The sequence below is a fragment of the Vidua chalybeata genome, chromosome 2, assembly GCF_026979565.1.
Source record: "Vidua chalybeata isolate OUT-0048 chromosome 2, bVidCha1 merged haplotype, whole genome shotgun sequence".
NCBI classification, from domain to species: domain Eukaryota; kingdom Metazoa; phylum Chordata; class Aves; order Passeriformes; family Viduidae; genus Vidua; species Vidua chalybeata.
Genome location: NC_071531.1, coordinates 40,905,058 through 40,929,443, shown reverse-complemented (window position 1 = coordinate 40,929,443; position 24,386 = coordinate 40,905,058). Strand labels below are relative to the sequence as shown.

Sequence of the window (24,386 nt, the reverse complement as noted above, 5' to 3'; positions counted from 1 at the left end):
GCTTGAGCAGAGTTTGGACATGGATCCATGGATCCTTGTCAAAAAGGCAGTTGTGGACAAGGCCATGAGGTTGAACTTTCTTTACGCTACACAGTCCCCCAGAATTATCTTACATAACTTTATACATTTAAACTCTGCAATGCAACCACTACTCTCACTCAGCTGCAGAACAGCCCTATCCTTATTTCAGACAACTTTAATGGAAAACAGCCACAGAACACACAGGATGATAACTGTGTGCTAGGACACTGTGTAAGTGGACTGCAGCAGCTTGGAGAAGGGCCAAGCAATACAGAAAGTGGATGTGGCTGGTGTGTTCTCAGAAGGATCTGCCATAAGCACTGCACACATGAGCACATCTCTGCCATGTGGCTGGGCGACTGGTAGCTGCCTCTGGCTGGCTGGTATTTTATCATCAGATGTAGCACAAGCCTCCTGCTGCACATCACTGTGTGAAGTTCAGTTCCACTGATCTCAGTGGAACTTGGTACAGTGTAAGGTGCTGCACACTGCAGAAGTGTTAGGACTTGACAAAAAAATGCTAGGGGCAAAAGCATCTCATTTTGTAACTCCCCCCTAATGATTTTTAAGCATGTTAAGAGGATGTTACCAGCACGCACAGACGCCTGATGTTTGTTCCACAAGGTCCAAAAGCCCCTGTCCCTCAGAAAGCTGGCTGGTGGCACTGCAGACACAATCTCCTCTCTCCTGGGAACTCCCAGCAGCAGCAAGCCCCAGTGCAGGGAGGATGCTGTAATAGAGGAACAATGATTCTGCCTCTCTCCATCGGGCTTGCTCCGAGCAGGAAAATGTCCAAGATGAGTGGTTGTGCTGAGGCACAGGCTTCGGCCTCAATTCACTTCTCAGTAAGAAGTAACTTTGTATCTGACTAAATTGCATTCTGGTAGAACTGCTTGAAATGAGAAACATTTGTGTTTGCCTTACTTTTAGACCACTGGATGAACAATGGGTAAACAACACTTGTTCGGCATTACAAAGGTAATAGCAAGCATCTTCAGTATTTTTAAAAAAGCGCAATATTCTCCATGTCCTGAAGAAATCTGTTGCCTTTTAGTCTCTCCTGTGCCCTTTAAACAGCAAGATGAATAGATGTATTTTCTACCGGACCTCAAAGAATAGCTCACTAAATATAAAAAAATCTGAAGCAGCACAGCACTTGCTTGGTTTATTTTTTAAACATGGGAACAGTGCCTTTGTGTTAAAGTGCTTTGCTGAATCAGGACATAACTTATGAATATTGAACCCCTCTCTCACTGCATTCCTCTCTATCAGCAACAGCCACTCCAGATTACAGGTTGTATTTTCCTACTTTTTCTGGCAGGATGGTAACTTTACACAGCTGAAGTTCAACAGAACCCCTGATGCAAAACTAAAGTTACATATTTTTAACATATATCTAATGAATTTGTTGTGTACCCTGCAGTTACAGCTTTGGCTTGAAGGCACAAATATTAAGGCACAATAAATGCAAATAATGTATACATTTCAATGTGTTGTGTTGAAGATAACTTTGTACTACACAGTCTTTAGCTATAATGACATGTCATTCAAACATTTCCTCAAGTTATTTTAATACCTTTTTTCCTTTGATAACCTGGGTAAAAAGAGGAATGTATGTTAAATTATTTAAATATTTCTTCAGTGCAAATGTGGTAATTTTCTTCTGAAGTACAGAAGATTGAGATTGATTTTTCAGCATTTGGATTTTAGCAAAATAAAATTAATATTTACATTCATCTTGAACAGCATTATTTGAACTGTTTATAGTAAAAAAAAAAAAAAGTATATAGTACTTTTTTATCAAAAAGAAAAAGTGGTTTTGGCTTCTTCAAGTTTTTTTCCTACTAGCCTGCATAGATATTTGTGACAGGTAGAAAGACAGTTGCTCTAGTTGCACACTACCAAATCTGCTGTTCAGATAGAGCTGTCATTCTAAAGTGACACTGAAAAAAAATTGGGTTTTCTTGCTCTCAAAAGATTTCTAAAAGAAAAAAGGACACATTCCAATTATTTTACTAAGCTCCAAATATGCACACTAGACCTGTTAGGTGTCCTGCACCTGTTTAAATAAAAGAGATCTCTACCACATAACTTTCAAGCAAAAACTGAATCTGCCTAATTTCCTTAGCAATACAAACATAATTAGTTGGAAAGAAAAAACATATTGCACTGAAATGAAAGAAACAGGGACAATATAAATTTTCTTCTCAGTATTAAATAGGAAGGATGTCCAGTGCAAAGAACTGCCCTCCTCCCTTTGCTCTCCCGTTGACACTTGCAAACATTGCCACTGAGTTTAGATGATCTCAGGTTTACATTCTACAGAGAACAGTTAAGGCAATGAGGAATCACAGTGCAGTTTCAGTTATGCATAATCCTGAGGAAGGATCCAAGGAGGAGTCTGTGGCAAGCTGACCATTCTGAACAACTTCTGGGTAATTCTTACTGAAGTATACCTAGGAAAAATATTACATTCTATGAGTAATTATGTACCAAAGTCCATTTAGCTTCAAACAATATTTCTGGAGATATATATAGCAGAGATAAATACATATTCTTAAGGACTCAAAACAGGAGCTTCAGGTTAGTGGCATTCAGTTAATGTATGCCACTGAAAAATTAGAAAAATTACTATATGAACTTACATTAAAACAAAATGTGCAAAAAATCCCTCACAACCTGTCGATCCCTCAAATTTTGTTAATTCAGATGAGCAGATATGTTTTATCACTTTACATTAAACTGATAAGTAAAATCATTTTACTAGCTCAAAACATGGAGATAAATTAAAAACAGGATGACAAAAGAGCTGTGAAATCTTGCGTCTGCACAAGGGTTTCTCATTTTCACACATAAAATGAACACAATGGATTTGGATGTTAAAATCAGGTTGTAATCCCTATATTTTACAAACTGTGATTGACAACCATTGAAACTTCGAAGTATATGTATGAAATATCCCAGCCTTTAATTTGTGCTGCAGAGCAGTTATAGGGCCTATAGAAATGTGATCTCTGGATAGTGAACCACAATAATGAAAGAAGAAGCAAAAGCTTTAACAATGACTCAACCAAGCAACTTCTCTAAAACGTAAGATGATACCAAATAATAGGCCAGTTCTTTGCCAAGCCTTTGAGTTCCTGAATTCTACCAATTTCTAGCTCAACTAGAAGAGATACAGGTTTCCTGATAAATGTATAATCAGAACATAAAGGAAATGAAATGCTGTCAAGTTTCACTGTTCCACAATCATCAGTTTTTAGCAGCTGTATCATATCTCTGTACCTTGACAGATGCGCATAACAAAATGAAATAATGTCAAGACTTGTGTGCTCTTATCTAAAAATGTGTTGGGTGAAAAAGGACTTCAAATGCAATTTTTTTTTCAAAGAAGAATGTGAAAAGTTTTGTTTGAGTCTTTAAAAACAGAAAATACGCTATCTTTCTGAAGCTGACACGTGTCACGAGTTAGGTCATAGTCAGACTGCTTTGAGTACAGCTTATGAAACATTTCTACAATTTATATTTAAAAGTCTTGTCAACAAAGTTCAGTTTGTTTGATAATAATGTCCTTTTCATATACATGAATACATGTGTAAGACACATAGGATAAAAAAGAAATAGTTATTGTACAAAAATGTTCCCATAAGTACCACTGTCATCTTTTGTGTACTCACTAATGCAGGGTATATGCATTTTTACAAGTTTCAAAGACTATTAAAGTCTGATTTGCATCAACAGAAGACTTGGGAGTCCCGTTAAGAGGCAGTCCTCAGCAACCAGTCACAATCGGATGCAATAGAAGGAAGTTAATGAGGCTGCTGACTGCACACAGGCTGCAGACGGCAGCCTCAGTATTCCCATCCCGTTCCTGGTTTAAAACATAAAACTTTGGCATACTTTTAATGCAGCTTTTGAATGTGATTTTTTTTAAATGGAAAGCTAATAGAAAATCTTGGCACATTACTAGAGATGTAATGAAATGGCAGCTGCTTTTCAACTGTCTCATTGCAATTTTTCCCCCGAGCCCAATCCCTCAAGATATTAAATGCCCAAGTCTTCATACAAGTTTCTTCCAGTGCCAACAGAGCTGCAACCTTTTTAAACGTAATCACTGAGCTGAGAGAAGACCTAGTATTTTAATATTTACACATCTGTCATAGCTTTAAAGTAAAATAAAACAACTTTTATTTTTCCCTCAAAGTACTCAAACCTGACTGACAGAAACCCATCCCTATCCTGATGCCACCAAAGCCTGCAGAAAAGCCTCTCTCAGCACTGCTAAGAGCAGGGAGAACACACCAACTTCTGTTTATCTGAATAATTGAACACTTTTATATTTTTTTCTTTTTTCACTGCTTGATGATTTCTCTCTTTCCCACAGGATTTTCTCCTAGCAGCTTCTTCTAAACTGAGCAAAGATAAAAACAGTCTCATGATGTCAAGCATAATTCAATTGCCATCAGGCTCATGGGCTGTTTAATGCATACTCAGCGGTATCCAATTTGAGTTGTGCCTGTGTTGTTGTCTTTGACATTTGCACAAAAACGGGGATACTGAGTGACCAAGTGAGCCATACAATAGCAACTGGATCAATTTGGAAGCCTGAGCTAAGGTTCCAGCAATAGCTCAGTCTTGCAATGCTTTGCTAAGAGGCCTATGAGATTTTTTTTTTTAATTATGTTTCTTAAATATGCCCAAGTTAGTCTTCCCAATTTAAGATGTGTAGTACCTCAGTACCTCTTAATTTGCACTTAAAGGATATATGCAGAATCAATACTTTTCCAGAAAATTCATTTAAAGTTTCAGCTTACTGAAAGAAGATCTTGATGCCAGCTTGTGTTGTACAAGTTCAAACTGAAACAAATCAAGATTCAGGCCCAAAATGTGATATATCAAATAATCATTGCCAAAGTATAGCCACGATCCAAACCATTTTACTTAGCAACCCACTGCAATGCTTTTTGAAAAGTATCTATGTATGTCATATTACCATTTCTTTTTATGTGCAGCATGCTGTTTTCCAAAAACAGAAAGAAAGCTGTTCTTCATAAAAACACTTCTTAGTAACCACAGTAGGAATGTGGGAAAGCAACAGCAATACATGCAGCAGACTCAGTAGTGTAAAAAGAAAAGCCATTGGAATCAGCTCTTCTGACTAAGCGACTTCTCTGAAAGTATGCATGAAGCACAAGGGACAGCAATAACAAAACCCCTGAATTGTCCAAGTCCTTCAAACAGAATGAACTGTAACTCTGCTTCTGGGTAGCTGCTGACTGGAGATACAGTCTCTTGATTCCCATATTTTTGGTCTGAGTGTGGATAAGCACCATGCTTTGCATTCTTGGCAGATGCTAAAGCTTGTATCTGCCTTCTAGCCTGGGAGTTAGCAAACTTTTTCATCAAACCACATTTCAGCAGAGACTGGTTCCTGGATCTCTTCCCTTCCTGTACAAAATCACATAACATTGATGTGGTAACTGCAGATGACTATATGGGCAAGTAACATCAGGCAATTAATTTTATACATTTTGAATCATCTTTGAATGCAATTGTGCAATTGGAGAAGGCTCTGGGGAAGGAAGGAATGACAGCATGACATAGCTAAATTTCTACAGATGACAGCTGGACAGCCTCACCTCTTGCATTTCCAAGGAGCAAGCCTTAGGAAGCTGGCCTTCACTTTACAGACAAACAATGGTCACATGAATTTGAAGCTACCCTTTTAAATATCATTTATATAACCTCCAGATTGTAATGCACATACCACAGAAAACATGGCTAACCCATTCCCTTCTAATAAGAAAATAAATGAAGCTACACTGCAGCAGTGGAAGAGGACAGCAGAACTTGTAACACAGCTTAGTTCAAGACAAAACTCCTCAGTTCTGCAATTTGTGCCACACAAGAATTTATAGTGTATGCTCATAGCTACAGTGCTTTACTTGAAAAACTCTTTAAAAAACAAAATCTGAGAATATGAACAGACACAGAAATCTTATCCCTAATCTTCAAGAAGTCCAGTAAAATAGCATCCAGCCGTGAGCACACAGCCTCCATGACAGCACAACTTTTTTTTTTTTTTTTTTTTTTTTTGCAACTTGCATCTATTGCAAGTTGCAATAATGCATCTATTTTTTTACTGGAAAATAGTCAAACACCTGCCATTTTGTTTCCTGTCTTTGTGTGTTGTTCCCTGTGTACTGGTTTTTTGTTTCCTTGAGTAACAGTTTAGACTTTGTGTTCCTCTAGCTCTGCTCCACACATCCAGCAGCTTGAGAAAAGGAAAGCATAAAGGCTAAAGAGCTTTGCCTCTTGCCTGTAAAAGGCTCTTTTAGGTTGTTACCTGCTTAATACCAGTGCCTTACTCGCATGCTGAAAGCACAGTTACATGAGTTCCAAGCAAGCTGCTGCCAAACTGAGCACTGCCAGTCTCAGCTGAAACAATGCTGAAACTTTGTTGGCACTGAGAGAATTAAAATCTTGCTCTGGATGTCCTGTGTGGTAAATTATCAAGAAAAAAGAAAGCAAGCCAAAGCTAGTCAAAGAGATCCTCAATCACAGGTCATTCTTTTTTATCTTCTTATCTCTCCTTCAGCTTTCCATCTGAGAAGTGGGGACGATATAGCCTCACCTCACAGGCATATTATGAAAACGAATCCACTGCTGTCTCTTAAACACTTTGATTGCCAGAGGAATGCCCACAATTACATTAATAATTCTGTACTCCGAGTAGGATTTGAAAAGTTGAAAATGAGGCACAAAGCCTTGCAGGGAACAAGGAGGCAACAAAACATTTCTTAGCTGAGCCCTGCTCATCTTTGGTGCAGAACAGAGAGCTAGGGTACAAGAATGAAGTAAGGGAATGCACAACAGAAGGAATGTGATCAGACTCTCAGGGACCACAGCATGGTCACAGGCACTGAGCCCCAGCTAAAATCTGATGGACCCTTTAAAAAATATAGACATAACATATAAATGTTTGATTCTGCAGGCCAAATGTGTTGTTTATGGCAAGTTAAGATCAATGCCCAGCACAAGCGAGTATGTCCTATATTATTTACACTTACTGTTTTGTGTACACACAAAAGGATGCAAGAAATCCAGTTTTTCAACTTAGGGTATATAAATACATGTATCATTTGGAAGTCTGTGTATATCCCACTGAAAATTATGGCTTTGCCTTGCAAAACTGACAGATCCTTTAGCGGAAGGCTTACTGCAACACTGAATATGCTAACTTGAGATAAATAAACTGCAGAGACAAACTTAATTATCTCTTCTTCTAAAATTACCCGTTTTGCTGTTTCAATCAGAGAAGCCGCTTCAGTCTTGCCCACTTGTTGCACCATTTTGTAAAACAAGCTGTCTTGTTCTTGCAGCAAAATATAAGGCTCACCATATTCTTTCAGTCTTCCCGCATCTAAAACCTGTTAAATCAGCAGAAACCAATGCATTAACATAAGAAAATTAAAAATTAAATGTTAGAGACTAGAAACAAAATGTAGGTGACTACAGGCAAGGGGGAAATGTATGCATTTTTAGCACTAAGATGAATTTTGTATCCTGAAAATGAATTCTGTCCTCTTCAAACTAGTATAACACTTTCTCAGTTTACAGACCTGTTGTACAATTTTAGAGTGCCCTACAGCCATTTCCACCTATAGGAATCCAACATGAAGTTATGCAGAATATGGAAATACAATGTTTGTGCAGCCAACAAAGCAGATTATAAGATTCATTGTGTAAGAAGGAAACAAAGAGGTCCAAAATGGGCTCTGAAGTAAACAGCTGTGGGTAAAAACCACGCAATAACCACCAAGACAGTTAAGGGAGAATAAGTAGGTCTTTTGAATTAGAGGTGAAGGTGTAATTAAAGAAAATGAGGGTGTTGCTGAAAAGATAAACAATTTCTTGCATCAGTTTTTGCCAACTATGTATTAGAAAGATATTTAAACCTGACCCTATTCTTTCCACATAAAGAACAGATCAGATGCCAGCATGGACACAGCTACCCAAAAAGAGAGGAAGGGAGAAAGAAAGAACAACAGAGAAATTAAATAAGTATAAAGTCAATAATCCACAGAGAATATACACAGTCAAAAATATAGGGAAAAAAGTAAGAATAAAATGGTTGAACCTCTATGAAACTGTTCTCAGACTAGTGACTTCATTTAAGGACTGCATGGCAGCAAACATTGAACTTATATTATTAAAAGCCTTTACAGGATTAATTCAAGGAAATTTTAGACTAGCATATATATTTTGATGTAAGACACCAAATTAATGAAAACAGTCATTAAAACAAAAGAAGACACACAGATCACAGGTAGAATTAATTCTCCACAGTTTTAGCAATCACAAATCTGATACAATTTTTAATGCACCAGAAGAAAACTAAAGGAAAAATGGTTTATATGGATTTTCAGAAATATATCTGGTGTAACTAAATAACCATGTTACAAAGAACAAAGCTTTTCAAAAACCTGGGCAGAAAACAAGATATTTTAATTAAACAGTGCAGCTTTCTTTGTAGAAAGCTGAACAGGTAGGAACTGATGGGAACCATATTGTTCTGGCATAGGTGGTAGCTACTTATGTTAATCATCAGAAAAAGGAGAAGTGACAAACCTGCGAATGACAAAAAAATGTGCAGATAAGACTAGACCAGAGGTTCAGATACACCTAACTAACCTAAGAGAATGAGAAACACAATAGCAGGGAAAAGCCAATATTGACAAATGCAATGCACTCAAATACTTAACTGGCTTATAAATTAATGGTATTGACTCAAGAAAGATTTGGGTTTTAGTCTACAAGTCCAGTACTTTACGCCATGAGTAGGAGTAATGGAGTTTAAAAAAAAAGGAAAAGCATTTATGTGAGAAAGCAATTCACAAAATATTTTTGCTCTTATATAAATAAAAAAACCTGAATGCACAGGCGTGCTATTGACAAAGACATTGCCACAACAAAAGGACTTCAAGGACTCATAACTCAAGCCATAACTGTGGTGTACATAGTTGTAAGAAAAAAAGAGAGATCTAAAAAAATGGAGCTGTTGATTTCAGGGAAGAAATGAATAAAAGGTATTGTGAGGACAACTTCCAAAGTAATAAAAATAGTGTGCAAACTTCTGTTTGAAAGAAGAATCTCCAACAAGCTTGGAGATAAATTGAGAGTCCTGTGAGGAAGCTTTCAAATGTGTCCTTTGGCTGTGCAGCCTCCACAAAACCAAACATCCTGACAGTCAACGGTCTGGCAGATCTCCAAGAAGCCTGGACCCCAGTAAAAAAAAAGTCTACAGGGAAGGAGCACAGGTGAGCTGACCCCTTTGCCTGCACTGCTGTGAAAATACCACACTGCCAAGATCACTGTCAACTTGTTTAACACCAGAGACCCAGCACCAGGGAAAAGGCACCAACTCCTTCCCTTCCGGTTCAATTAAGTACATGGCATTTGAATGGAAAATAACTCAGACAACAAACAGCAGCATAATTACATCTAGTTTTATGAACTGCATGCACAGAAACCTGCAAGAAGATATTTGCTATTTTCAAAAGCTTTTAACTTAGAGAACCCAGCCTATATTATGAATTTCGTTTGCAAGTGATTTGTAGTATGGTTTGGAAATGGAGCTGAAGAAAGTGCTCATAGAAATATCTTAAATATTAGTAGTATTGCACAGCAGAACATACAGTCATTTAATAGATGCAGTATTTCACCTACAGAAGTATATTTGCACACATGCTGACTTTTCAGTATACTTAGTCCTATCCTATAACTCTGAATATTTTTACTTTTTACTTATCCTTTTTACTCTGACTAATTATAAATACAAATTTTTAACCACTGTATGTCACAGTTAAGGACAGCTTCCTTAAAAATGCAATAAAAATTCATACACAATTTGACATTTAAATCAGGGTGCCACAGCATAGAGCACCTCTATCTCCTTTAAGTAAAGCTTTTCTCAGCATAGCATTAGATTATGCAAGCACTCCTTAAGAAAGGAAACAAAAAGCATCTTCATTAAATGTGTCTTTTACTAGTAAAGAACTGCAATAGATAAGTAGAGGGTGTAAAAATAATATTACTGCAGTATTGCAATTTTAGTATCCATTTTGCAAATATCTGAAACAACTACAAACACAGACAGTCATTCCCCTCCAGAAAACCTGGGGAAAGGGAAAGAATTATTCTTCCTGGGCAATTTTTAAACAGTCAAGTCTAGAAGATGAACTGATAGAGATAGCAATTTCTGTCCGGAGAAACTCCATCCACATTTTAAACAAATCATTAACCTATTCATAGCCTTTCTTTGGAAATAAACCCCAAAGTTGTGTTATAAAGACAGACAGAACAGCCATAGAAAAAAATTCTGAAATTAAAAGTGAAGGATGAAACTGAACATACAATATTGTTCCTACAAGTCAGGAACACTATAAACCCTGTTCACCAAGGAAAACCACTTTCTACTAACTGCTGTTATACATGAGACAATGGAGAAAATTTAAGCTGGTTTACTTGGTAGTTATACATTTATATATTTATATATTTATTAAAAAGCACTTAGACAAAGAGATAGGTACTCTTCTTTGAAGAAATGTGTGCTGATAAGATTTACATAAATAAATAGGTACTTTGGCTAAGGCTTTGCATACTCTTACTCACTGACTCCGAGCCAAATTAAAATCATTAGGACTTCAAAAAGCCAGCTAATCATTCAGGAAAGGTGGAATCTGGTGTTTACCAGCCACATATTTTCTGATCAACTTGCAATGCTTATCACTGCACAATACAAGAGAATCGAACCCAGATGCGTCCCAAGGCAGTTGTACCAGTGGAACTTGATACAGGAGAGCCAGAGAAGCTTGTAGCTGGCGAAATCAGATCGGCAGGGAGATTGTGGAGGACACACACAGGAGCACTTGACTCTGAATCAGACCTGAATTTCATCACAGACTGCAGTGCAGATATTGAGAGAGGGATTTTGAGCAAATCACTCAACTTTTCAGCTCCTCGCTCTGACTCTTTGTAAAATACACAAAATAAAGACTTGATCATTTTGTGGGAGCTACCTGCCTGTGAAATACTTAGACAGCCCAGAGTGAAATAAAAACAAACACAAAAGAGTTATATAAACCCAAGGTGGTCATATGTAAACCAGGGCCAGATTCTCCACCCTCTTGCACTGTCAGCTTCTTTTACCTTGCCTGCACTGTTCTTGCCTTTGTAGTACCACCTTTATGACTTCAACAGGATTTTCTCATATGAAAAAGTAATTCCAACAGTACAAAATTTACAAAATTGCCTGCTGGCAATCATACAAAAGAAAACACGCAGGAAAATTGCTGTTCAATGGAATTTGCTCACCTCTCCAAGAATGGTGAAAACATCTTTACTTATAGCTATCCAAATTAGCATTACTCAAGCAGCAATACAGAGACATGGTAAGTTCAAACAGGGCTCAAATGATGTATTATTCTTGAGTAAAATCCTCACATGCCATCTAATGCTATCTTACCTAATCTTTCATCCTCATTGAATAGTCTGGGGCAGTGACTGCTCGTCTGAGTTGTGATTTTTCCAGAACGTGAAGAACCATATTGGTAGAAGACAACATAGTTTTGAACAGCATTTTGTTTGATTTTTGGGGCACCGAATAACACAGAAAGGGGATGATTAAAATATGACAGGGAAAGACAGAGAAACAGAAAAGAAGTGTTTGATCTTGATGTACAATATCAAACATGAGAAGATTATTAGCCATTTAAATGTGTTTATGTTAACTCTAACTAGCACAGAGTATTTGCCTATGCCACAAAAATGTTGCTGAACTAAATTTGGGTAAGATTTGAGGACTACATTTTGCCTCAGCTGTAACCTAGCAGGGTATCTATCCCTGCTTTCCCTAGGTCCCTCCCTAAACCCCCAAGTTTCATAATATCTCCATCCCATAGCTTCATAAGTTAATGTATTTGCCAAGACAAAGAAGCAGGGGAAGGAAGACAAAAAGTAAAACATAAAATGGTGAAAAAGGAGTCAGGAAATCCATTTCACCACGAAAAGAGAAAGAACAACAAAGATACTATGTCACGATAGTTGATTTTCCAGCAGAAACCTAGGCAGCAGAGCCAGGAGAACACCTTTTCTCCTTGATGATTCCTCAAACAATCCATATTGTTCTGTTGCACACGACTTTGAAGAAGCCAACACTCATTTTGTAAGTGAATTTTACAATCTTTTTGGTGGATTAATATATGTAAAAGAAGTGTCATTAGCCACAGAGAGAGAAAGAACAAGGGTCTTTTAAAATGCTGTAACAAACCCCATGTACTTACAGCTATCCATAGACACAAAAAACAAAGTTCTAAATCCTGTGTTTTCTAACTTTCAGCAACAAAAGCAGACAAACCAAGAGAACAATAGTTACAAAACATTCTGAGAAAAAAAACAATCCAAGGTTGGAAGTGTTCAGCAACAGAGGAGGGGGGCATGGGAATTTATTTCAATTATTATTGAGGAATGACTAGTATTCCTATTCACGTTCATATTCACCATTAAGCCAGAGGGGAAATGGGACATTTAAGAGTTGATCAGAAATGTTTTTATTTCCTATTCAAAAGGAAAATAATTCAAGGAAATTATCTCCTTGGGAATACATCTGATTTAATTTAGACTTGGAGAAGACATCACCAAACAAAAAATCATTATTAAAGTTCAAAACTCTGCTAGGAGTACAACTTTGAACAATGTTTTCCTCAGAGAGCATACATCAAGATTATCTTCAATAAAGTCCTGGGAAGAGGAGAATATTCAGGAGATGCTTCTGGTTACATCATATTATAAGAAATATATTCGCCCAAGACAATACACAGCTTTGTGGGAAAGAGTCAACAGCCTGTACTCCAGTTGGCATTAAGTTCAGATGCAAGCATGTTCTGTCTCTTCTGTCTCATCATGGTTTGTCAAAACAGATCAGAAACATGCACATACTTCTCTGAAGAATCATTTATAAATATCAACCTATCTAAACATGTTTGTGAACATCGAAGCACATTCAGAAGGCTGCAAATGTATCTCAGAAACCATTTTAAAGGGTTTTTTTCTTTTCTTTTGAAAGTTTCCTCTCTCTTTTTTTTTTTATTTTTGGTGGTGGAGCTTTGGTTGGTTATTTTTTGTTTTTTTTGTTTTGATTTTTCTTAAGCCTTCAGGTTTACTCAAAGCATTCCCCATGCTCCTTTAGGGTTCCTACACAAATTATTCTACCAGTAACTCCAGACAAATTTGGTGTCAAATAATGTATATTGCATTATCATATACATGAACAGAGCAGAGCAGACCTGGGAATTCACCTTCTTATAATCTGAATTATTATTTTCAGATTTTCCAAATAACTCACCTCAGCAGAGTTTAACTTTGCTGTAACAATGCCAGACTTGCCACTGGTCATTGGGATTTGACATGTACCCCCTTATCCCCTGCTTCACAGAAAAGGCAACTTTAGACATCTTGTTCTGTAATCAGAAAAAGTGGGTTTCTTTAAAATGAAATTATTCTTTGGCTGTAACTTAGGAGAAATTGAGCATGCAGCACTGCCTGGTAAATTGGCTCATGCAGGTCTTCTTTATGCTCTTTGCAGAGATTAAAAAAATCTACATTCTTTTCCTCCAACTGACAGCATGCCACTGTGAGCTGGATGTCATGTCATGGGGAAAAAATACCAATGACGTGTGTAGTAATGAGAGTTATTCTAGTGATGATCACTCGATATGAACTCCTTCTGTGTCTCATTGAAGAAGTCTGTTAACCACACACTGCAAATGGCTCTTGTACGGCAGAGTTTCCTCATCTCCAAACATCTGATACACCAGTGTAAGTTCAACCCTTGCTTCAGAGGGTATGAAGAGGCCTCGTGTCAGTGCTTACCAGCAGCTGACAAAAACACGTACGTGCTGACAAAACTCTCCCTTGGTCAATCAGTAATGACTGCTTCCATCACTGCAAAACCACATTTCTCAACTGGAATTGCAGAATGGACCAAATGTGGCCCTTAAATGATATAAGATATACTTCAGTTTGAAAAATCCCACTCTTTAATAAGGCTTTTGAGGGTCTTAGAAAGGTAGATAAGCTACAAGGATACTATACTTTTCAAGAGGTTAAGGAATATGGTTGCAGATGACTGAGCACGTCTCCTGGTTTTATCAGTTTCTGATGACAATGAACTTGAAGCTCAGCTGACATGAACAGAGTTTCACCTTATCAGAAACTCTCTGCTCAGGGTATCAGCCACCAGCATGACCTGTGCTAATTTGCTTTTAAACAGTAATACAGTATTTCTGAGCAAGCAAAAACCATTCTCTAAAGATGTGTTAGTATTTCTAATACAGTCTAGATTCCATACCATTGTCTTTAAAGAAACATGATATGACCATCCTGTTCTTACACTGATGGAAACATATTCACACAAATGTCTGACAGAATGAGAGATCAAAGCTCATCAAACATTGGCTTCACTTCCTGCAGAAATTCAAATTCAAATTCTTTGTTTGAATGCTTCCAGCTGAAGTACTGCCTCAATAATTACTTGTTTTATTCAGGCAAAAGAAGAATCTTGTTTGGCAGCCCTCTTGAAATGGGAGCAGCTTATAAGAACCAAAGATGCCAATGTTTTAGAGAAGTGTGGCTTAAAACTGGCAAAGAAAATCAAGAACTCTAGTGTATTTTCAAGCTCTTTGGGATTTCAACTTGATTTTAGAGGCAGATAGGCCAGGTGTGACATTCACAACTGTCACAGACACTCCATTTCAGCTGACAAGACTCACTCTGATACAGGACCATGGCACATAGCTCAGTATCTTATGCAAAACCTGGCCTAAATACCTATATAGAGTCTTCTCTTAATGGTAAAGATGATATACTACTCCTAATGGTAAAGATGGTATACTACTCAGCTTTGAAAGCAATGTCTTCACTGCTGATATTTGTGGAATTCAATAAATTCCAAGAAAGAAAATTGAAGGATCTTGTTTTCTCTTCTGGTTTGGTAAACATCAACCCAGTTGCAGAAGACCTGGGAACAGTGGAAACTGCCTTTGTTCAGAATCAAAATAAAACTGACCATTTCTGAAAAATCATTTGCTAAATGCTCAGCTCTTACAGAAACTCTGGAAGTCTTGAGTAAACAAAAGAAAGGAGAAATCCAATGGTTTCCAGGCCCTCTGCTCTCCATGCAGGTCCCCTTCTATGAGTATCCTTCATATTTTTGTCTTCACATTTCCTTATTCAAAAGACTTTGGTCCCAGAACTCAGCAGGGATTTTCTTAGGTTGAATAAAAACAAGAATGAATTTAGTTCTAATATTCTTTAGTCCATATTTTCAAGACAGAAGCTGAGTCAAAAAAGGAGCTTTATTAGTGTTTGTTCCTTTTGAATAATGACAGCAAGTGCACCAGTATGAATGTAGCAATTTTACTGCAGATTACTGGATTCAGACCCACAAGGTACTTAAGGTTTTTATGAAGAATTAGATGCTTAGTTGCAAAAATTCGGCATCCATTCTAGCTACTATAATCCATTAAGCTCCTTTTACATTCTTTAACAGAACAGATTTCAATAGCACAAGCATAATATCCAATAACATTTCACCACACTCCAGATACTGGACTAATAAAAGGTCAAAAGTATAAAATGGGTACTTTTTTTTCATACATTTTCATATTCTATCATCCGAGGCTCCAGGAATATTTATGGTCTCATCACTTGACCTCTCTTAGACATCCTAAGCACTTGAGGGCCAGTGTCTGACATCAGCCAGCTCTCCAGCAAGGAAACACTTTGGCACGGACACATTGAAGACCAGAGAGTCAACACCAATGGTGGGACACAGCTTTCAAAAAGAACTGTTCTACAACCAGGATTGCATGTTCTGTGTCTTGTGACTTAACAGAACACCCCCTAAACAGAATGTTGACATTTGCTGTAAAACACATTCATTTTCCAGCAGTGATATTTAAATAAGTGGAAAAGAAAGCCACCTAAAGAAGAGTCAACAGACCAAAGCTTTTCTGACTAACTCAGTATTACTAATTCAAGTGTACCACCACTACTGTCCTGCGTTCTCCACATCTCCATCTGAAGCTGGGCCACTGCAGTGAAAGCTCACATGAAGGCATCAGTAGGACAGATGGGGCTTCCCCAATGCTACAAGAGCTCTGCCTCTCACTGGGCTGCAGATTCAGACTCCCTTTTGCTATCCTCTGATGACTCTTGCACTTTTGGCAATGCAACTCTTCAAAAGGAATGGCTTAATCTGGCTGACCTGGGCTCACAGAGGACACAACATTTTTCTGGGAATGGGGAGCATTGCATCCAGACCTCTTTAGACAGAGCACAGATTTCTTCTGCACTTCCTGGAAGAATGCTGTCATCCCCATGGTAAGGAAGGTCAGTATGGCCATCACCACCATGTTCACTTAGACGTCTATCACCACTGCCTCATTTCCACCTGGATGGATGAAGGATATTAATGTGCAATACCAGGTCAGACATTGGAACTCCAGAGAGAGACAAGTGCTCAGACCTTGTCTGCTTCACAGCGTTTTCTATATAGCTGTAGGTGGATGGCCTTTTCACCACATAGCCTGGATCTCTCTCTCTCTCTTTGATTCCAAGATGTTTATACTTACTCTTGGTGGACTGATTGCTCTGTTGAAATTAGACATCTACAGTGCAGGAAACACAGTTCCTGATTTATGAGGCCCAGATGTTCCACCATGACAAACACAACATCAGAAAAATGAGAATAACGAATGAGGGAGGCGTACCGGAAAGACGTGGGAAGTCATTTTCTATTGACCAAAAAAAGCAACTCAGGTCTGGCTGTGAAGTGCATTGTATTGTTACCCTGAATATTAGTCATTTCAGAATGTAACCACAACAGGTTTTCCCATAAATAAATCAAATCTCTTCCCATGATTCTCTCATCAAAACTTCCTATTTGAATGACAGTTTTTAATTACAACATCAAGTTCTGCTTGCATAAAGAGTTTCCATTTCAAAGAAGTATTGCACTGATATGAAAACTCTCTGGAGAAACATCCTTGTCATTGAAAAATGCACAAGTTTTGACTCTGTGGCTTTCCTCTGGAGAGGCCACAGCATAGTATATACAGCAAACAACTCCATCAGGTTCTTGCCAGATGCATATTCTTTATTTGCTACTGAACCACTATTTCCCTGGGTGAGCCTCAACTTCTGTATGCTTCTGTTTTCCCCTCTGTAAAAAAAGAGTTTCTAAAAAGCATTTCTCAACCTGGAGAAGGAAGCAGAGAGGAGGGGGAGGAATGGGTGACAGGGATTTTATAAGATCCCCCTGGAAGTCTTGGGAGTGATGCCCACTGGCTGCCACAAGCTTCAGATGTAGTTTACAGAAAAGGCCTTTGCCCTCTATGGTAAGGATGGGACAGGGAATCAGCTGTTGAGGTGGAGGGGAAGCTACAGGGAACAAAGGACCAGTGAAGCAAGCCTGAGCTGAGCTTCTGCCAGCATTTGCCATTACAGAAGAGGTAACTGCAGCTTTCATCCTACCCTCCCCTTCTGGCAGGCAGTAGAGTGCCTACCTGTGCCAAAGAGCTAAAACGGGTACTGTTAGCACCTGATGGGAAGAGTTACAACTTGGCTTCTCAAAGTAATGAAGGAAAAGGAATGAGAAAGTGTCCTATTAGATGCTGGAGCAGCACAGAGGGAAGAAAAAAAAAAGGAGCTTGAAAACCGCTGGATTATAATTTTATGGTAGTATTATTTGATGGGCTGACTTAACAAGTCTTTCCAACTTTGGTTCCAAAGATTGTATGGATACTTCCCTATCTCACCCAGGTGTTTGAAGTTTAATTAATTAATGTTTATAAAGAGCGTTACAATTTCCAGATGAAAGGTCCTATGCAAGTGCAATGTAGCATTACTCATTGAGGCGATTGGGTTAGAGAGTATCACGTTACACAATACAGCTCTTCCCTCAATGATTTCAAGTGTTTGAAGTTCTGATAAAATGTGTTTATCACTAAGACAGATATAATGGAAATACTCTTAAGGCGTGACCTGGATTATGAAAGCAGAGGTATGGTTTTGGGAATGGAACAAACGAGAATTAAAACAACTCCTGAGGCCAGATTTGTCTACAGTTGTATAAAATATATTCTGTTCTTCCTTTTTTCCCTCCTTGAGTAGGCTTTTCTTCTCTTCTAAAATAGAACCGGTTATTACGACGGGTGTGAGCAGACATGCAACAGTTCACGTTCAGTTCCTATTTCCATACTCATCCAACTTGACATTTTCTCATGACTTTCTCAAAATTATTTTCTGTTCTAATTTTTTTTTTGTTAAATGTCTGGATTAACCCTAAAGGCGAACAGTTTAATTTTGGAAAGTTCTGCTTTAGCCAGTAATCAAATGGAACTAAATAAAAAACTCATGGGCAATGCCAAGCTGGAGACTGCAGCCAACACACTCAAGAGAGTTTTGACCCCCCAGTACAAGAAAAAGCAAGGTAAATTTGAGCAAGCTTGAAATAGGGTTAGCAGGGTGGTCAGTGAACTGGAGCACCTATGAGGAGAGGCTGATGGAGCAGGGCGTGTTCACCCTGGAGAACTGATGGCTCCAGGGGACTTAACAGCAACCTTCCCATATCTACAAAGAAGTTACTGAGAAGACAGAAGGCTCTTTAGTGAGATACACAGTGGGAAAACAAGAAAAAATTGCCATAAAAGGAAGGCTTTCACTGGATATAAGGAGAAAAAAAGATTTAATGGCAGATAATTAAGCATTGGAGCAGGTAGCCTGGAGACTGTGGAATCTCCATTTCTCAAAGTTTTCAAGACTCAAATGGAAAAAGTCCTGAGCAACCTGATGTGAAATTAGTGCTGACCTGCTTGGAGCAGGAAGTTCCTTTCAATCTGACTCAGTGGGAAGGGAGGAAAGCCCCAGGTAATGTCCACTTGTTCAGAAGTGGGCTTGAACATTCATGATTGATTTAAGAGAGCTGAACAAGTTTGCCCAAAATTTGTTTGAAAAATAACTTATTATTTGTCCAAAGACAATTGTTAATATTTTGACTGCCAGGGTCTATCTTAGTTCTTCTTCCTTAATTTTCTAAAAAATTTATCACGATAGAAAACAACAGAGATTTGGGATGGCTTATAAATAAGGCATTATTGCACGTAGAGGTCTCGATTAAAGGAGAAACAAACCCAGGATTTTTAATAATACCAGGTACTTTCTTTGTGCATTTCTGCCTCTTGAAAAAGAATCTGCATCAAGTTAAATTTGTGAAATTTTAGTTAAATTACTAAAACATACCATTGACTAAGCAAATTACGGAACACATTAAAAGCTTTCTTTAGCTAAGTATTCTCAATTTTTGTAATATTGAAGTAAATAATTAATTTTCCATGAATGCTGATTTTATTAATAGCCCTTATTAATGAATAGTCTTCTAGAAGAATATTCTTATTCTTGGCATTTTTAACATGTTTTTCTTCCAAAATTCTGCTTTATTCCTACTAGGAGTTACATGCCCGAGTAAACAAAGTAATTAAGTGTAACAGAAGCACACCTGCCATAACTCTGATAATTCTAAATATGAGATGATAATTCTGATTTGCCCCTAAGCAGAATCAATAACTGAGCAAGGATGTCAAGAAAACAGGATTGTTACGAAGTTACATGTCAGTTTCCTCCTTTGTTTTTATCAGGCTTCTCACCCTCCTCCCTCTCTCAGTTTACAGAAATCTGTAAGATCAAAATGGAGCAATGCAAAAAAATGAAGAATATTTAGAAGCTACTACTGACTGCAGACTCAAAGACACATCTTGCAAATCTCTTTCTTAATACTCTAAAGAGGCCAAAAGCATTGAAGACTATTAGACAATTAGGAAACTAGAAGTCTTAACAGTGACTAAACTGAAACAGCATAAGGTTAAGAATAATGTATGGACACTTAAAATGCAATAGAGTAGCTATGTAGCTGGCAATTATCCTGAGTAGTTTGAGGAAAAGGGCAATTTCTATGCTTTGCTCCAACAATTTTTGATAAAAAAAAGTAAGTAAAACATTTAGTTTTCATTGCAACTCCATGACATTAAAGGTAAAACTAGGAAAACATCTTTGTGGAGAGAGCATTCTGTTCCTAACATGTTAATGGTAGTTAATGAACCAAAACCCACAGAAATCCCTTTGGACAGCTAACAAACACACACAGCTATTAATTAGGTCACAGTTGTTTCCTCACAAATCTTTTGTTCATTTCAGTTGTAGAAAACACCAACATATCCATTAGACCTGTGGGGAGGTATTCACCAGAGAAGAAAATATTTATTTATTATATGTTATATGCTTGCAATTACATGACTACTTATGGCAGTTCTGCTGGTTTCTCTCTTTGTAAGTAAACTATAATCACTGAGCTCACAATCTATTCTATTCCTCAGAACACCACTCACCTCAGCAGATGGAATTGTTTAATTTCGTGTACTTCAGGCAACCACGGTACTCAAAGATTTTAAAATGCTTTGAGTATCCAGTAAAAAAAAAAAAAAAAACATAGAAAGAATTATCATGTTTCACTTTCCTAAGACGAAAGTTGAGAGGTATTTTTTAAGGTTACCACCAAGAGGTGAAGGTTAATTTCTGCTTGAAGCCCAGTTAAATCTGAGTTCCACTTAGGAACACAGCTTGCCCTCTATGCCAGTTATTTCATTAACCAGCTGTGAAGATGTTTGCAAAGGGCTTGTGTTCTTCATGCAGGAAACTGTAAAACTGCAGGCTGCACATTATGTCACGGACACAAACCAGGTGGATTTCCTAAGAGCCCAGGGAACACCACTGCCTTTATGAAAATAATGAGCAAGCATTTCCTAATTTCTAGGCATGTGCAATGCACTGTGGGGCAGACAAGGTGGCAGATACAGTGCAACATTCATCTACTGGGAGCAAAGACCGAGGCAGAGGCTGCTGCCTTGGTAGTGCTCAATCTTCTCTGTTTGAACCTTGCTTTGGCCAGCTGCTGTCTCCTTACCTCCATGCTTCCTGTCCCAGAACCTCCACCTCCCACCTCCTACTCACACACCCCACACCAACTATTGTCACTGCCTCCCTGGACCCACCAAGACTGCATTAATACACCTGACTGAACCCAGCTGACTGTCCAGAACCCCATGGGTGTGACTTCACAGGCTCCCAGTACTGGCAGAGCTTATTTGCCCAAGTCTCGTGCTGCACCTCACCTGCAGTGGGTTCGTGCCTTGAGGGATGGAAAGCACAAGGCCAGAGAAAGCAATTTTTTCCAGATCATTACATCTACAGTTTTATGAGTTGTGAGCTACAGTAGCTAGGATCATGAGGTTAACTTGGATAAACCTAACATACGACTTACACTCCTACCCACTTTTGGATCAAAATTAAGAAAGTCAATAACATTATTCTTCAGGAAAGAAAAAAAAAAAAAGTGAAGCAGTTAACTGTCTTACCATAATCCTATCACTGTCAATAATGGTGTTCAAGCGGTGTGCAATGGTCAGCACTGTGCAGTGAGCAAAGGTTTCACGGATCGTCTTTTGAATGAACTCATCTGTTCTGAAACACAGCAAGAACAATGCAGACAAAAATAAGATGTTTGCATGGATAACCGAATGGCAGGCAGGTTTTATGACTTCATCAAACATGACTGGATAGAAAGAAATATGCTTCTAAAGTTATTACAGTGCTTCTTCCTCTTGTTATACCAGATGACTTGGAGGCATATAATGAAACATAGACACTAGAATGTTCTTTAGCCATATAAATGAGGAGTAGGGCAAAAGATGGGCAATACTCATGGTACTGGAGCTTACTGAAGTAACTAACTGTAGAAGAGAAGCATTGATACCACCTGACAGAAGTCACCAGTCAGGCTTATATGTGGAGATGTCTACAGTCCCCTCTTAAGCCAGTGTAAGGGAAGAGGCATGGCTGGAAGGTAAACCTAAGAACCTGGATTAGGCAGCCATTCAGTGATGAATGCCCTCTAGAGGCACCTGACAACCCACACTGCACAGGTAGCCTTGGGTCCCACCAGCCAGGCCTTGTGAATACTCACATATTGCCCACCAGCCTTCACAAAAAACCCTAAAAGACAAATGGTAACAATGGAGAAAAAGGAACAGAAGCCAAAGTTCTCATCCAAGATAGAAGGATGACACAAATAACTCAAAATATACTGGTGTTAGTTGAACCAAGGAAGCTCCAGCCGAGAAGTCAGGCACTTGAAGGCATGGGCCTCATTTCTAGGATTTCTATTAAAACATGAATTTGTTCTTTTGTATATATGACGACTGGAGAATAATAAAATGTGCAGATTAGGTTAAAAAAAAGACAAAGGAGATATCTGAATAAACTAGAATATATCGGCAGACACATTGGCTGCAATCAGTTGCTTGCAAAGCCTTAATTCTTCAAATTTTTAGAAGTAATGGGAAAATAAAATAAAATATGTAAAAGATTCACAAAACATATCTTCCTCTAATTAAGTAGTATTTTTTTAGACAGAAGTAGTACTCCACACTGAATCTGTTTGCACATGATGAGTATCTGGTATCACTTCATGAATTATACAAAGAGATTTGTTCTGATGCCATCATGCCAGGAGGCACCAGCAATAAGAAGCGGACAGAAGAACTGTTCAGAAGAACAGGATGACTTAGAGGAATGAAATAACTATTACGTTTCCACAGTAGAAAGTATGAGTTCATGCTCTGAAGGACATACATAGCTTCTGCTACAATCTAAGTTGAAGCAATCAGCATGACAAAGAAGAAGACAGATCCTTACTGATGACAGGAAGAAACACCAGAGAGAAGGAAGACATAAACAGTTAAGTAAGAATTCCATGCATTCTAAATGTTACCTTCATCTAGGAACAGAAACATTTAACTTCTCTCATGAGCTTAAGAGAACAGACTTCTGGACCACAGTCTGAGAGGCTTGGTCCTTCTGCTCCTATTTCTTAAAAGAAGCTCAAAAACAAAGTGGGAAGCAGGTGTTGCTCAACTCCTTTTGAACAAAGGCCAGTAAGCAATCAGGAAAAGAGACAAGAGGAGAAGTCAGGACAGGGTCAGGCTCTTTAGTTCTGTGTTATCTCCTTAAGAAAAGGAAGTTGTTCATCATGTTCCACATCACAGCTATACCAGTCCTTTCACCCCAGTGTTAATGCATGTATATTTGCTCTCTTCTCAGCAACGCCTCAATAACCTGACTATTCTTACTTCCAAAAAGAAGAAAAAAAAAAAAAAAAAAAAAAAAAAAAAGCAGGGACATCCATGAAAACACTCACTATGGAAGAGTCTCATAGAGACAGCAGGATGTGTTCTCTGCAATGGTCGAAATAGCAAAACACAAAATATTCAATATTCGATACTCCCTAGGAAAAGGAAAGAAAAAGCCTTTTTCTTCCCTTACCATCAAGCTCAAGGTTAAGTTTTCTGCAAAGCTACTATAGAATACAAGAATCATAGCTGGCTCAGGAACTTTGAGAACAACTTTACAAAGGTTTTAAAATTATTTGTAACTCAAGTTATTCCTACTGTTTTCAGAGAATGCCTCAGCCTTGACTATCACTGTCCTCTGCATTAATTTATATTATCTTCTTTTATTACATGTCTTCTTTATAGCACTACCTCTTCCTACATTTACAAGAAAAAAGCCTCTCATTCTTAAAGAGATACTATCAAACTATTATCTTAAACAGGTATTTCTTGAACACAAGCTTATCACTAACAAGAAACTGCTGTCCATATTGTGGGTGTGACAAATGTTCTAAAATGAGACTTCAGAGTAATCAGGAACAGACTTAATAGCTCTATCTTCAAATATCACAGTACAAGATCTCATTCAGACGTGTCTGCTGACTGACACTTGGCTAGATCATCTCCAAGGTTCATGGTAGATTTTGGAGCATAGTTTTTGGGACAGAAGGCAGAAGCACCATCAGTAACCTCCAGGAGAATCTCAGGAAGAACCTAGGGAAAGCAAGAAAATCTAAAAAGAGCAAGAAAAGCATCTGTATATAGAATTATGCGCTGACAGAGTGTAGAGACTGTATCACATACCAGTTAGAGCTAGAGCTAAAGTTAGACATACCAAAGGAAGCATCATTTCTGTCCCTTTTTCAGGGCATAAATGGACTCCTAGTGATATCTACCCACACTGAGGAAGTGTCCAGGCAAGTGCCAAGTGATTTTATTACCCACTTCAGCAGATTGAACTCCATCATCTTTCAGGCACATTAAAAACCAAAGATGTAACCTGAATACAAAAACCAGGGCTGC

The 24,386-nt window shown here is 38.1% G+C and overlaps 1 protein-coding gene across 3 annotated transcripts in view; it reads right to left on the bottom strand.

Annotated features, from left to right (window-relative positions):
• Positions 1-1,983: 1,983 nt before the first annotated feature.
• Positions 1,984-24,386, bottom strand: part of ABCC4 (ATP binding cassette subfamily C member 4) — a 136,275-nt gene continuing 113,872 nt past the window's right edge. For all 3 annotated transcript variants that reach the window (XM_053936292.1, XM_053936293.1, XM_053936294.1), the window contains 3 exons: positions 21,552-21,657; positions 7,317-7,451; positions 1,984-2,477 (listed from right to left, as the gene is read on the bottom strand). In XM_053936292.1, the coding sequence (XP_053792267.1) occupies positions 2,370-2,477; positions 7,317-7,451; positions 21,552-21,657 (349 nt within the window). In that variant the 3' untranslated portion in view covers positions 1,984-2,369. The remainder of the gene's footprint in view (positions 2,478-7,316; positions 7,452-21,551; positions 21,658-24,386) is intronic.